This window comes from Sebastes fasciatus, chromosome 18 (assembly GCF_043250625.1).
Source record: "Sebastes fasciatus isolate fSebFas1 chromosome 18, fSebFas1.pri, whole genome shotgun sequence".
Lineage (NCBI taxonomy): Eukaryota > Metazoa > Chordata > Actinopteri > Perciformes > Sebastidae > Sebastes > Sebastes fasciatus.
This window is the reverse complement of record NC_133812.1, coordinates 8,023,109-8,038,599: the sequence shown is the minus strand read 5'-3', so window position 1 is coordinate 8,038,599 and position 15,491 is coordinate 8,023,109. Positions and strand designations below refer to the sequence as shown.

Here is a 15,491-nt window from a genome sequence, read left to right as displayed (position 1 = left end):
CAAGTGTGGAAATCCTCTTCTGTCTGACCCTTGAATGTGCTAGGCTGATTTTTTGTGTGTTTTTACACTACATTATAATACTATTTTCACTCATGCAAATCTCTTTAATATGCAGGTCACAAAAAAACCCAGATTTTTTTAGAACATAATATGCCTTAGCGTAAAAGGACTTGTTTGACAGGTCTGATCACAATAATGGAAATTTAACCATGTCATACTGGCTTGTCGAGAAGTAGGTTAAATAACGCTGTAAACTTACTCTGAAAAACTGGCATGGCCATTTTCAAAGGGGTCCCTTGACCTCTGACCTCAAGATATGTGAATGAAAATGGGTTCTATGGGTACCCACGAGTCCCCCCTTTACAGACATGCCCACTTTATGATAATCACATGCAGTTTGGTGCAAGTCATAGTTAAGTCAGCACACAGATAAATGTATGATGTGTGTGTTATTAATTTGCGATTAATCGCAATTAACTAGGGACAATCATGTGATTAATCACACTTAAATATTTTGATAGATTGACAGCCCTAGTTTTTACACTACATGCACTATTTTCATTCATGCAAATCCCATAAGCAGGAGATAAAATTTTTTATTTGTTTATAGAACATAATACGCCTTAGTGCAAAAAGACTTGTTTGACAGGTCTGATCACAATAATGGAAATATTAAGAAGCTTCTCAGCTCCTTTGAAATTGTAAAAGTATTTGATGGTGACAGAGAATGCAAATCTTAATAAAAATAATACAAGAAATACACAGTTACATGCAGAAATATATATAAATGTGGTTTTACCCAAAGTCTCTATATTCTTTTTCCAACCCCTTAGCCCAAACTATAAGTGGAATACAAGTAATGCTGCAAATTCCACTTTAGTAAAGAAACAACACAAGTCTGATCAACACACCACTTTAGTGAAATAAAATGCATTCCTCACATGTTGTGGTAATTATTCTACATATGTTGGGGGCTGAACCGAATGTCAATATGAATGCGATTTGCAAGTAAAATGAGCTTTATCTATTGTATGGTTATGACAGCCATAGAGCAGTTATATGATATGATAACACAGTGTGGTTATTAGTGTAGGTGTGGGCTATCTTCAGTTATGAAATTATGAATTGAACTTCATATTGAAAACTTGGATTTTAAAACTGATTTCAAATTTAGCCAATCAGGCCAAAAGCTAGTGAATGGAAAAAAACCCCAATATATAGATATATATATATATCTATATATTTTTTTCCATTTAATAGCTTTTTTCCATTTACTAGCTTTATATATATATAAATATATATATATATATATAATATATATATATACGTATATATATATATACGTATATATATACGTATATATATATATATATATACGTATATATATATATATATGTGTATATATATATATAATTAATGCTACTTGAAATAGATAATTTCCCCAGTGCAGAAAGGGAATTCTTCCAGAGCCAGTTCGGTGCTGTCTCTCTCTTTCATTCATGTCCATGGTGTCTCATTCATTGACATAAATAATGACATGTCCCCTAAACCTACATCACAGGTGAAAATAGGTGTCTAATAGGAAACTACGGGTTTTCATTCTGAGTCTCATTTAGGGGGGGGATTTTTCTCACAAAAGCACAAGCCCTATGTTCTTTCCCTTTGCTTTTTCTAAGATAAGTCAATTGGAATTCCCCGCTGAAGCTCCGCCCAGCCGAGCGCACAAAACCCAGTGCGCCTCCTCTCAGCCTCACTACTCTGACCAGACCTTTAGAGAGACACAACGGACACGGAGCTACTTTACTGACAGTCAACAATGGACGTGCACAGAGTATCTAACCACAACCAAATGGATTACAACTTGGACAGCATGGAGCCCAACAACAAAAACGGGAAAATGTGGCCTTGCCAGGAGGACCGCTTCGACAGCGGTCTGGACTCCCTGAAGGAGGACGAGCTGGTGAGCGGCTTAGAGGACATGAACGTGAACGCGAGCAGCGAAGACATCAGGACACAGGAATACGAGCCTTGGAGAGCTGCGGTCACGGAGGATGGTGACACGTAAGTTGAATTTGAGTTTTTTTGTGTAGATTATTAATAATTATGCAAGTTTATGCATTTTCTTTCCTTTTGCGTAAAATGCGCACTTGAACGCAGTATCCAAACTTGGAATTCAATGCATTGAAAACATATTAAAAAAGCTGCAAAATTATGCATGAAAATGTCGAAAGTTGCATGAAAAAAAAAGAGGCCTTTAAAAGTGTGTGTGTGCAGCAAAAGTGCGTGTGTGTGTGTACTTTGGCTGAGAGCGTAGTCTGGGCGGTGCTAAAGTGCGCTCTGCTCTGCGCGTTCAGGAAAGTCCCTGGCCTTCTGCCAGGAACTGATAAAGCATCAGATGTGTCAAGCCACAACTGGTGGAAATAACCCGACAAAACTCCGCTCTTGCGAAACGCTCCACTGCTTGGGGCTTTGTTCTTTCTCATCTGGCTGGAACCACTTCCTCCATGCGTAAAAGCACTATTTTAACTGACCTTTCTCTCTCTTGTTCTCCCCCACAGGCTTCTTCACTTGGCCATCATTCACGAAGCCACAGAACATGCCTTCCAGATGATCAAACTTTCACACAATCACCCCTTCCTCAACGCACAGAACCACCAGAGACAGGTAATAACAAAACTCAAAACCCAAATGAGCTGAATACAAACCCAAACCTTCCTTATGATGCACACAAATTCCCTTTAAAAAGTCAAGATAATAATTAAATATTTCCACACAAATTCCCTTTAAAAAGTCAAGATAATAATTAAATATTTCCACACAAATTCCCTTTAAAAAGTCAAGATAATAATTAAATATTTCCACACAAATTCCCTTTAAAAAGTCAAGATAAAATATTAAATATATCTTATAATTTTTGTCCTCCCTCCAGACTGCCCTCCACCTGGCGGTGATCACAGAGCAGCCCCAGTTGGTGGAACGGCTCCTGAAGGCCGGCGGCGACCCGCGTCTGGCCGACGACAGCGGCAACACGGCGCTCCACATCGCCTGCAAGAGGGGCTCCCTCGCCTGCTTCGGCGTCATCACCCAGAACTCCCAGCGCCACATCACCTCCATGGTGACCTTCCCCAACTACAGTGGACACAACTGTCTCCACTTGGCATCCATCAACGGCTACATTTCGTTGGTCGAGAGCCTCGTTCGGCTGGGCGCTGACATCAATGCACAGGTAAGCGTCGTGAACTGAAATCTGCAGCCAGTTTTGCATCATGATGTCTAAAAGGAAAACAGCAGGAAGCTAACGGTGTTTCTTTACATTGTTTTTGCTCACAGGAACAGTGCAGCGGGCGAACATCACTCCACCTCGCCGTGGATCTCCAGAACGCCGCCTTAGTGCGCCGCCTCCTAGAACTCGGCGCCGACGTCAACTGCTCGAACTACGGCGGCTTCACGGCGTACCACCTCACGTACGGCCGCCAGAACGAAGAGATCCGCTGCCAGCTGTACGAGAAGACGGCGCAGGAGCTGAGGGAGCTGCCCGAAAGCGAGTCGGATGAGAGCGATATGGAGGATCTGGACTCGTCGGAAGATGAGGTTAGTTTTTGAGTCCTCTCCATAGAAAAATATTAACCGAAGATATCACCTGAAGATCTCATATAATCTTTAAAGTATGGGTTCCTAACGTCTTCTTATTTTCTTTCCTACAGCTGTACGATGACATAAAGTTCGGAAAGTAAACGGAAGCAACCCCTCTACCGGTGGTGTGAACGACAGTGAAGCTGCTACTGGGTTGCCCAGCCACGGCCCCCCCCAACGACGCGGGACACATAAGTCCCCCGTCCAGGTCCAGGTCCACAGGTGCTGGTCCCGGGATCACAAGTACACAGATGAAGACGGCGTCCAAGTCTGGTCAAGCCCGGTCCGGATGACAGAACGATCTGCACCGAAATACCACAAGACCACGACCTCCATATAGTCCTTCTATATACTGTATAAATATATATTGATGTGTATATACCAGACGTGTGTAATATATTGTAAATACAGAGATATTATTTTTTGTACCTGTACATAATGTGTGAATTTAAACACTATATTAACAAAAAATTGTTCAGAATAAAAAGAAGTTTATGAATATAAAACCGCTCTGACTGGTAATTTTTTTTATGTTTCACGACCTTTCCACATTGTAAAACAAAAGCATCATTTCTCACAAAAAAAAGTGACGAGGAAGAGTCATCGCCCCCAGACTTGTGAAAGACACACAGACATAAACGATCACACTTGGAACAGTCTGGGATTTCCTTGTTGGGGCGAGGTCACACGGGTCTCTGAGTCACCGCGTTGAAAGTCCCTGGGCGGCATAAGAGGAACATAATGTACTTCAATATTCCGCCCTGCCCTGGCGCTACCAGCTAGGAACTGGCATTCACTAGAAATACCGAGGAACTTTTTTTCGAGGAGGAAGTGTGTTTTACCAAGATTGGAAATGCGCCAGAGATAGTTGTTATAGTCTAACTGCTGTGTCAGACTGACCAGGAAGCTTTGCAGGAGTCTGGGAAGTACAAGATTTCCCCATCTGCCGATAGATTTGTGCATAGTAGTCGGGAACTTTTCAGAAAGGAAATAATCAGCAACTCACTTTTAATTCCCAGTATGAAGTAAACCTGGAGACAACACGTAAAAAAATGTCCCTGAGTGATTAGGTTTAATAGTAGTGTGTACCGTATCTAGCCTGTAATTGTCCTCATATAGTTGTAAACATGGACTGCTGGGGGATTTTTCAAGGTTAAAGTTGTTACTTCTTAAGGACAGTGGAAATTACATAAGAGATATTAATCTAAGCACAAGGTCCTTAAGATTTTTACTGCATTTATGATGGAATTTTTAGGATTTTTAGTTGGATTTCTGATTCTGTAGCTGCAGAGACAGAAGTTAGGGGGGCAAGACTGATGGGAAATGGTTTTACTGATGATCATTTCTGATCATATAAATGAAACGCTGAGCCTTAACCACTGTTTTCCCCCCATGACACACACTCCAGAGGCCATATGTCTGAAATATCAAGGGGAACAAATTTCCACTCTGCAAAAGAGAAACTACTTGTACAATACATCCGGCGAGTCAAAGCAAATCTATTTCTGACATGCTACATGTGCGTAAAAAAAAAACTAAAATGTTGAGAAAATGAGGTCAAATCAGGTCTGCGTAGTAAAATAAGCTCTCCGCAGCACCTCGGCGTGTCATGTGACTCCGGAGCCACAACAGGAAGCTCCGAGGTAGAGCTCTCTGCATACGCTCATGTTCCCATAAACGTTTTCCCCTGCTGCTAAACTCAACCGACACATGAAAACAGAGGCCTCTGTTTACACTACCAGCCTACATGCATATTCATATAGTGTAGATTTAGGAACACCATGTGCAAAAAAATATCATTAATCTTCACAAAAAAAAAGGTATAAAGACAAAGGTTATTTTACTCGAAAAACTTTTTTTATTGTTGAATGAAACAGTGGGGGGTAAATGTACAGCAAACAAAGATAACACCAGCCTCCATCTGGGAACTGCATATCCCATCATGCTCTAAGCTATTCCAACAGGTGACGCGCGTCTCTCTGCTCGCTCAGTCCCGCTCTGCCAGGGCTACCAGATGGACGTCCAGTTCCGTCTCTGTCAGAATCCTGCAGAGAGAGAAGACATCCAACATGTAAATGGCTTCCTTGACTGACAGAAATGAAGGGCATTTCATGCTTTTCTTTTTGCCATGTATGATAGTAACTGGATTATTGAGACTGTATGTTGAATAAAAGGAGCAATTTGAGTGCATCTCATTATGCTGTGGGAAACTGTAATTGGTATTTTTACTGTTTTTCTGACATTTTATAGACTGAACAAGTCATTAATTAATCGAGAAAATAAGCGGCAGATTAATTGATGATGAAAATAATCGTTAGTTGCAGCACTAACCCTGACATATTAGAGTGAGAATGAGTTTCAGTGTCATTAGTAAGGGTGGAAATCACCAGAGGCCCCACGATACAATCTTATCGCCATACGATCTTTATTGGGATTTTAAACATTTTGCAATATGCTGCGTGATGCGAAAAGATATATTGCGATACATTACCTTTTTTCAACTGCAAATTATGCAGTTTGTCAACATCGGTTTTATCTAATAAGATACAGTTTTCACCCTGTTCATCTCAGAGTTTTCATTCACATATCTTGAGGTCAGAGGTCAAGGGAGCCCTTTGAAAATGGCCATGACAGTTTTTCCACGCCAAAGTTTTGTGTAACTTTGGAGCATTATTTAGCTTTATTCCTGACAAGCTAACATGACATCGTTGGTACCAATTTCTAGTTTCATATGATACCAATAGCTTTACTCTGGCTTTCAGACTAACGGATCGGGACCGTTAGGGAACGGCTCGCGCGCGGCTCGGCCGCAAGTCAGCTGCGTCTCTTCTAGAGATTTGAGATCTCGTCTATTTTTACTGCGGTTCACAGCAACAACAGACAGTGAAAATGTTCTTATTACCATATATTGACATTAAACCAGCAAGATTACTACAGTTTCAACGTCTGGACAACTGTAGAATATGTCACAGACGTGAAAAAAGTAAAGATTTATATTTAACTCAACACTTCCTGCTTTCATTTCAAAATAAAAGCACTTTAGCATTTCTTTCAGTGGAGAGAATTCCTTAATTTGTTAACACAAGGCTTTTATTCTGTAATATTTTCAGGACAGTGTTGCACGGCTCCATAATTGAATAGAGTACTGGCTTTTAATTGTGGATTATTACTATTATTTACAAATGAGCACACACTTCTTAACCTGTTACTATCTAAAATTTAAAAAAAATATATCTTTCTGCTATTTTCATCATACAATAGGAACAATTTTCCAAATCACAATGTATCGCCGATCTTTTACCTGAACTTGGGGTCCTGCATTGTGACAACGCCAATCTCCAGCTCAGAGGGCTTGAAGTCAATGGAGAGGACGGTTGACAGACAAGAGATTGCCGTCTGAAGGGGAGAAAACATAAGAGATTAAGATTGTGTTTATGATATGTCTAACTAGACGTCACACAACTGGAAACCACCTTTAAGGTTACTTTCACATTTGTTTTCCTCCCTTATCAACCAGTGCTACATCCGTGTAAAGACAGTTTTTTTTGTACCTCGATAGTTTGTGCAAAGGTCCAGTCCAGTTTCTTTTTCACTTTCTTCTCCAGGAAGCTAGTGGCTTCTGTCTGCTTCACTCCAGCGGCGGTGGCCTTGAAGCCGCAGTAGTAGCCCGCTGGGTCGCATTTGTACACCTGGGCGCCGTGCTCCTCGTCTATGCCGATCATGATCATACCTGCAGGTCGACAGCAAGCGGAGAGGACTGTGACATTACAACACAACTTTACTGTCATGAGAAAAAAAACCTGACCAGACTGTAAATCAATAAATATACGTACAGCAGCCCAATGGTCGCATCTCGGCGTTCTGCGTGTAGACTTGCGAGATGTCAGCGAGTCTCTTACACAGCATGTCCACCGGAATCTCATAACCGTACTTGTACTGCCAGTTGGCTGCCTCGTAGCGAGCTCGCTGGACTTGGGACCTGCTGTCAGCTGGAGGAGATGAGGGTGAGAGGGAGGAAAACATGGGTGATTTGTTCAAAAAACATTTAACTGTCACACAGTCATGTTGGTATTTCTAATCTCTAATGCAACGTTTACAAGATATCCACAGAAAGCTGTTCTCATTGCAAAAATAACAGTTGTTCGGAAAGAGGAACCATCAGTTACAGTACATGCTGTCACTGAGAAGAACAGAGACGTCAAATGATCCGTAAGACGCATCACTTTCAATTTAACAGAAAATACTTGGGATTTTTTAAAAAGGTATTTGGGTTTTAACTGGCTTTCACAGATTTCTTTTGTTCCCATGTACTGAAAAATTACTGCATTTCCTCCTAAAAGAAAATGCTGACCACCACAGTTTACAACTGTGGAAAGTTTACAGCGAGCAACACTCAAAAAAGGCTTCAGGTAATAGAAAGGGAACCGAAAAATTTGAAGAAAATGCCAACACGCTGCTGAATATGCACCCAATGCAAGAAAGAAACACATTAACTGCAGTGTTTGTGCTGAAAATTTTTTTTTTTCAAAATCCAATTTTCACCCAGGTTGTTGCATATTTTTTTTAAATCCATTTCTTTTCAATTTAAAATAAGCAAAACAATTCCTGCAGTTTTTTATAAAATCTGAAAACAATAAAACCCTAATGATTAATAACAGACTGCAAACTGTAATCTCTTGTTTTGTCCCTTTTTAAAACATTATAATGGATCTCCTGCAAGTCTTTTTCTTACCCGTCATCCCAGACATTACGCATCCAATATGATCTGTTATTCTGAAAAGGTGGGTCACTGTGCCGGCATCCAGAAGCTTGTCCTGTTTCAAGGAAAAAAGTGTTTAAGAGAAAATTAATGAGTGTTGGCAGTGAATAGGTGCCTTGGGTATTCAAGAGTTATAAATGCAATTACGATGCCCGCCAATACAAAACTACTTGGATGAAAACAAACTAAATAAATAATTTAAAAGGTGCTCTATACGATATCCAGAGCATTAATATAGCAGCAAACAATTATTAGTTATTAGGGATGTGGCGGTGAGGACATTTTCCCCCCAATTAATAAACTTGTGGCAACACCGGTGTTACCGATTACACCAGACTTTTTACAAGAAAACATGACTGTCAATATGTCTAGTGCGCTTACTCTGATCTTCACTGTTGGATGGCTGTGTGTCTGGCCTCTCTGGTAGAGCTTTTGCTGCGGGGCGGCAGGCTTTGCACACCGGCTGTGACCGCTCCGTCCTCCGCACGGTGATTACCTCATTAGGGTTATGGTTCCCTTAAAGCATTGGGTTTAAATCTGAAATATTGCCAAATAGGCGCTTTTGCTTTTTGCTTTGACACCAAATCCTCCGCCATCACATCTTGTCTGTCAATTCTCTCTCGTCCCGTGTGTGTGAAATATGACACCTGCTGCTCTGAGCTGAGACTCCATACGGAGTGGACACTTTCACTTTCAGTTTGTAGCGTCCGTCGTCCGACTACCCATTGATAACACGGCGCTAATACGCCAAAATGAACCAAATGGGTTTTGTTTCTGTAAAAATGCAAAACAACGGTGGGGGCGGTGGGTAGGTAATGTAATCGGTGTGACACCGGTAACACCGACTACCGTGGCAAACCTATTAGCTATGTAAAGATATAGAGCAGTAATGTCTACCTGAGCAGAGAATGAAGTCGCTCTCCCTCTGTGTGTGTGTTGTAATCAGAGTTTCTCCGCGCTTTGTTGACATAGCCGAACCAGCCGCACGTGCCTTTTAGTGCATGCAAGTTTCTCTGTTGTGCCCCACTGGCTAGCTCACGGCTGCCGCTCTGCACTGCTCTCGTACAGCAATTACAGCCGATAACTCCCTCTCGACCGACATTGTTGTTGTTGCAGCGCCCACTCCCCAGTTCCTCTTCAGGTAACCACTGGATGGGCTCTGTTTTCCCACAGCCGGGGCACAACCCAGCGAGATGTGATGATGAGCGGCGCTGTGTGTTTCTATCAGCCATGTGATCGAGGTAGGCGTACACACCACTTTCACTGCTTGAATTGAGCATGGCATCTGGCGTATGTGCCGGCTGATACGCCTTTAAAATGGTATGCAGACTCCGCCTACTCCGCGCACCACAGGTGTACTCCAGCGTGGTAATGGTGCGGACCCACTGTTAACTCTGTCAGCACTGTTGCCATTGTTTGCGCTGTTAGCACCGTTAGCTGAAAGCCACCGGCTCAGCCGTCTCCATGTTGAGAGCCGTGTGGAGGCAATAGAAACACTCTGAATTTCAAATTTAGCACCTTTAAGTATTTTACTATAACATTAACTGGTTTAACTTAAAAAATGATTTAAGTTCTTGCTTTTATTTTGTAATGCATTATGCTAAGATAGACCATTCCGAATTGAATATGGACCCAGGCCGTACATTAACTTACTAACAAATAAATTAAACATATCAAGTTAATATCATCAACTCACCGGTACTTTTTTCTGTGTTACAACAATTGCACAGTCCTTCCCCCTGACTGCTACTGATGTGAGTCCGCCTTGGTTTATGGCCTTGAAAGCATATTCTGCAAATAAGCAAGACAGAAAGGAAGTCTTTAAGTTTACACATTCATCTGACACCAGCAATGCATGCAAGGGAATAATAAAACAAATGAGCACAGCATTCAATGATTTTGAACTGTAGAGTCAATATGGTCAAAGTAAACACAGACAGCTGTTTCCCCTCTGCAGGAAAACTGAAGCAACAATCATAAGACTGTTATCAGGTGTCATGTGGTTGGGCCAGCTTGACATGAAATCATTGATTGAGTTTTATCTGAAGACGTTGTATCCAAATGAGTGGTACTTATTTAGGATTTAAGATAAGATAAGATATTCCTTTATTAGTCCCGCAGTGGGGAAATTTATAGTGTACAGCAGCAAAGGGGATAGTGCAAAAAACAAGATGCATCAGCTAACACAGTAAAAAAAGAGCTAAACAAAGTGTAACAAAATATGAACCATTTAAATAGAAGGAAGTATAAAAATAGGAGCAGTATATACAGTATTGACAATAAACAGACTACTAACAAAATTGCACAAGTGGAAAATGATATTGCACAGTGAGAATGAATGAATGAATGAATGAATGAAAGAAATTCCACCTGAAAATATCAGGTTATTGTCAGTTTTTGGTGTGTAAGTGGTCTACTGGGAGCAGTGCTGGTTGTGGAGTCTGACAGCTGCAGGAAGGAAGGACTATGGCTGCACAACAGTATGGCAGTACATTTACAAAGATTTGTTTAGTTATTTCAGGATTTGTCTGCTTGATTGTTGTTGATCAGATGACACCAACAACAGTCCAGTTCATCTTAAAAGAGAGCCGTGTGGAGGCAATAGAAACGCTCTGAATTTCAAATTTAGCACCTTTAAGTATTTTACTATAACATTAACTGGTTTAACTTAAAACATGATTTAAGTTCTTGCTTTTGTTTTGTAATGCATTTTGCTAAGATAGACCATTCCACATTTGAATATGGAATATGTACAAAGTAAACACAGACAGCTGTTTCCCCTCAGCAGGAAAACTGAAGCAACAATCAGAAGACTGTTATCATGTGGTTGGCCAGCTTGACATTAAATCATTGACTGAGGTTTGCTGAAGATGTTGTATCCAAATGAGTTATTTAGGATTTATGGCTGCACAGTATGGCAGTACATTTACAAGGATTTGTTTAGTTATTTCAGGATTTTGTCTCCTGATTGTTGTTGATCAGATGACACCAACAACAGTCCAGTTCATCTTAAAAGACAGGATCAATGTCAGGAACTAAAACTAAACTGCAATCTGTAACAGCAATGTGCTAGCTCAATATTTTGGGTGGATTTTTCCTTTAACTCCAACCAACCATAGCCATATAATAAAAAACACATGATGTAATTGAGACAAAACGTTACCATGATTAAGGTAGTTTAATCAAAAGAAACAGTAACATTTCACTGAATAACAAGTTGACACTCTCAATGAATCAGCTCGCTTGACTGCAATGCTAAACATGCTAACTAGCATGCACTAGCTACTGTGAGTGGCGCTGTTTGTTTTATCTGAAGCCTGAAGCTAAGCAGACGTCAAATAACAGCTAGTACAGCTTTAAAGGGTTTTATATGACACTACTTTCGCTTTGTCGGGGTGTTATATGAGCTAGAAGCCGAGCTGGAGGAACCATGACAGAGCATTTAGCCTGCTAGCTGCGAGCCGGCTTCAGTGAGAACAGACCATCATACTGACCGACTTGGTAGAGTCTTCCTTCAGGGGAGAAGATGGTGATGTGTCGGTCAAAGCCTGCGCTGGAGCCCCGCGACATTTTTACCAAGTTAAATTGGCCAAGAAGTTCGTCCAAGATGAATTAGCAAGCAGATGATCAGACTTCATGCACAGTATTTTTTTTTTAACCCGGAAGTTGAGCTGATTAGATCCTGAACTACATCCGGTGTCAGAGGCCTGCTTCGTTTCCATGGTGACAAAATAAGGCTACTCACATGTTGTATCTTCAGAAAATATCTTAAAGGTCCCATATCATGCTAATTTTCAGGTTCATACTGTATTTTGTGTTTCTACTAGAACATGTTTACATGCCGTAATGTTTAAAAAAAACCTTTATTTTCCTTATACTGTCGGCCTGAATATACCTGTATTTACCCTCTGTCTGAAACGCTCCGTTTTGGCACACCTCTCTAGGGAGGGGGTAGGGGGGACAAAGGAGGACGGTCTGCAGGACAGATAATAATGCACACAGTGCACTTTCATAGACTAAGCTACTGGAGTTACCCTGCACTATACACATTTTTAACAGTCTCTTCTGCACTATATTCACTTTTTAACAGTCTCTTCTGCACTATATTCACTTTTTTAATAGTCCTGTATCACAGCTGTTACCCTGCACTATATTCAGTTTTAACAGTTTTCTTCATCTCCTTGTATTTTTATATCTGGTATATTTTTTTGTACTTTGTACTTTGCACTACTAACTTTTTTACTGCCTTTTTACTAACATGTTTTGCACTATGGAACTGTGATGCTGGAAACTTGAATTTCCCTCGGGATCAATACAGTTACTATCTATCTATCTATCTATTTCGACAGAATTGCAACAGAATTGCATTGATAGGCAACAGCCTGGGTCCATGTGTACTTCCTGTCAGCTGCTGACATTCACATCCACTGCAACCAGGAATAACCTGGGACACATTTAGAATGTTTACATTTAAATCTGTGTCAAGGGTCTATATATTGTATATTTGTGACATCACGAATGGACAGAAATCCTGACAGCTTGTTTTAAAAGCTCAGTTTCTGAATACGGGCTGTGTGTATTTCCCTGTGGATTGAGTGTTTCGACACTTTCACAGTATTTATATAGGACTTAAGTCTGCTTTATAATAAGAAAAACATGAAAATCTCACTTCTTTATAATATGGGACCTTTAATGTTTTTTGGTAAAGTTAAATTTTCTTTGATACTACACTTAAGTACAATGTTGAGGTATCTTGTACTTGCTTGAGTATTTCCACTTTATGCTGCTTTATAAGTCCAACTACATTTGAGAAGGAAATACACTAACGTTATAGCTAGGTTACTTTTTACTCCATTACATTTATTTGACAGCTATCCTAGTAAAAAGCTACTTTGCAGATTAACATTTTACGTACAAAATAAATGATTATCATAAGAAATACTGTGTGGCCATAAGTTTAACTACTCAACAGTAAATATAGTTAAAATTAGCTATACTTTGACGAGCTACAACACATGCTATTTACACTTTAATATATTAGTCATAATAATAGTAATGATAATTATTACTAATTTTAAAATTAGTTAATTATAGGCTACCCCTAATTTACCCCATGCATAAATAAGGTCATCGCCATCATATATGCAAGTCCAGCTCTGGAAAGGGTAATCAGAAGATAAGGGAAAGGGTATTTAAAAAGGAAAAATTAAAAGTTTTGCAATTACTATTTTTAATCTTACACATAGGCCTACAGCAATTTTACAAATGTTTTATATATTTTTTACAAGTATTTTATCATTTCCTGCTCGCATGAAACAGTTATTATATGTTGATATCTTGTATACAAACTGCAAAATCTATGAATACAGTATATAGTAGATATTGTATACAATTAGTCAGTGGTGGAATGTATCTATGTACATTTACTCAAGTAGTATACTAAAGTACAATTTTGAGGTACTTTTGCTTTACTTGAGTGTTTTCATTTTATGCTATTTCTCTACATTTCAGAGGGAAACGTAAAGCTCAAATTAATCTTCAACCTATCTACACATTCTACTAAATTCACACAATACTGTCTTGTGCTCTCTACTTATCATACTATAGGGACAATAGGAAGCGTAGCACCCACCCTCCAGTACCCCCCCTTAGGTAAACGCTGTTATCTCTGTCAGCACTGTTGCCTTTGTTTCCACTGTTAACGTCGTTAGCTGTGAGTTTCCGGCTCAGCCGTTGCCATGTTGAGAGCCTTGAGGAGGAAACTGAAATGCTCCCAATCTCGTATTTAGCACCTTTAAAAAAAAAAAAAACCTTTACAGATTTTTTACACTAGTTTAAAGTGAGTGTGTAATTTTGCAACTGTGGACCTCACATGGCTATTTGATATCTTTAATTAGTTACTTTGCAGATTCAGATAATTAATACAAAATTGAAATCAACTAATAAATTATGATGTATCAGTATGGATACCATGCAGTAGGCTATATGTAAAGTAGCTGAAAATTAGCTCTGCCTTTACCAGCTACAACATTAGTGATGCTTACACATTAATGCACCACTAATTAAAAGTTATATTATATACATTATTCTGAAATGAGCCATTCTGCATGGGTACTTTGACTTTTGGTAGTATATTTTGATGCTTATACAGAGTAACAGAGTATTTCTACACTGTTTTTTATTGCTGTTTTTACTCAAGTAAAATATTTTAGTACTTCTTCCAGCACTGCAATTAATATACACATGAATATGTAGTATGGAATTGGGATTAAGCATTAGATATATGCAGACATTTTCACTTGTCATTGTGTTGTACACTAATGATGGCTCTGTTCAATACTGAAGTGTTCCAGTAAGCCATAGCAGTGTGCAGTGAGCCAGCATGCACAATACCTGGCGCTAATCACTCATTTTAGTATTTACAACCTATTCTATTATTTATTTGTTTATATGTAAAGGGCAAGGACAGAGAATTGGCAATTGCAGAGGCAGTGTCCGTAAAGCCGAAGCAAATTTCCAACACCAGTTCCTTTATGGCAATTGATAGTTCAAGTAATCATTAAAATGTAAACTACACCCCGGCGTTTCCTACTGTGAAATGTTAAAATGCCTCCCATAAAAAAGGCCCTGTACATGCTCGCCCATTGACACAGCTTACTAGAACACTTACATGGCAAGGTGCCATCATTAAAGTCACTAGTCACACCTGTGCTTTCCCTACTATGACAAGGCAAAATATCTATCATGGAGAATCAGGAAGCTGGGGAGTTAATAATGCTATATTGTTCAATGTTAATTTGATTGACATATTAACATGTGTCTCGTCTTGTTAGTGTCCGCCCTGGCTCCTGTTTTTATTAACTTAACCACATTAGTAATACCTTAGCTATCATATTACTAATAGTGTCTAAACTATGCAGCTTCCTTTTGCCAACATAACACCCACATCATTTCTGCATAACCTGCAAAGAGACGCTAAAATTGTAACTATATGTCACTGAAGTGAAAACAGCTTTTCTCATGATACCAGAGGTTTACTTTTCCCTATCACATGACAAGCCAAGTGAAAATAATGCTATCTTTAAAATACAATGTGAGC

The 15,491-nt window shown here is 39.7% G+C and overlaps 2 protein-coding genes across 2 annotated transcripts; one reads left to right on the top strand and one right to left on the bottom strand.

Annotated features, from left to right (window-relative positions):
• Nucleotides 1-1,746: 1,746 nt before the first annotated feature.
• On the top strand, nucleotides 1,747-4,139 carry nfkbiaa (nuclear factor of kappa light polypeptide gene enhancer in B-cells inhibitor, alpha a). Its single transcript, XM_074615658.1, has 5 exons — nucleotides 1,747-2,061; nucleotides 2,559-2,664; nucleotides 2,930-3,226; nucleotides 3,331-3,591; nucleotides 3,705-4,139. Exons 1-5 carry the CDS (start codon nucleotides 1,817-1,819, stop codon nucleotides 3,732-3,734), a joined length of 939 nt encoding a protein of 312 aa, XP_074471759.1. The 5' UTR covers nucleotides 1,747-1,816; the 3' UTR covers nucleotides 3,735-4,139.
• A 1,329-nt stretch (nucleotides 4,140-5,468) lies between these two features.
• LOC141756201 (proteasome subunit alpha type-6) lies at nucleotides 5,469-12,085 on the bottom strand. The gene is made up of 7 exons (XM_074615758.1): nucleotides 11,887-12,085; nucleotides 10,089-10,183; nucleotides 8,366-8,447; nucleotides 7,467-7,622; nucleotides 7,185-7,363; nucleotides 6,935-7,029; nucleotides 5,469-5,678 (listed from the first exon to the last, which is right to left on the bottom strand). Exons 1-7 carry the CDS (start codon nucleotides 11,960-11,962, stop codon nucleotides 5,621-5,623), a joined length of 741 nt encoding a protein of 246 aa, XP_074471859.1. The 5' UTR covers nucleotides 11,963-12,085; the 3' UTR covers nucleotides 5,469-5,620.
• Between the last annotated feature and the right edge of the window lie 3,406 nt (nucleotides 12,086-15,491).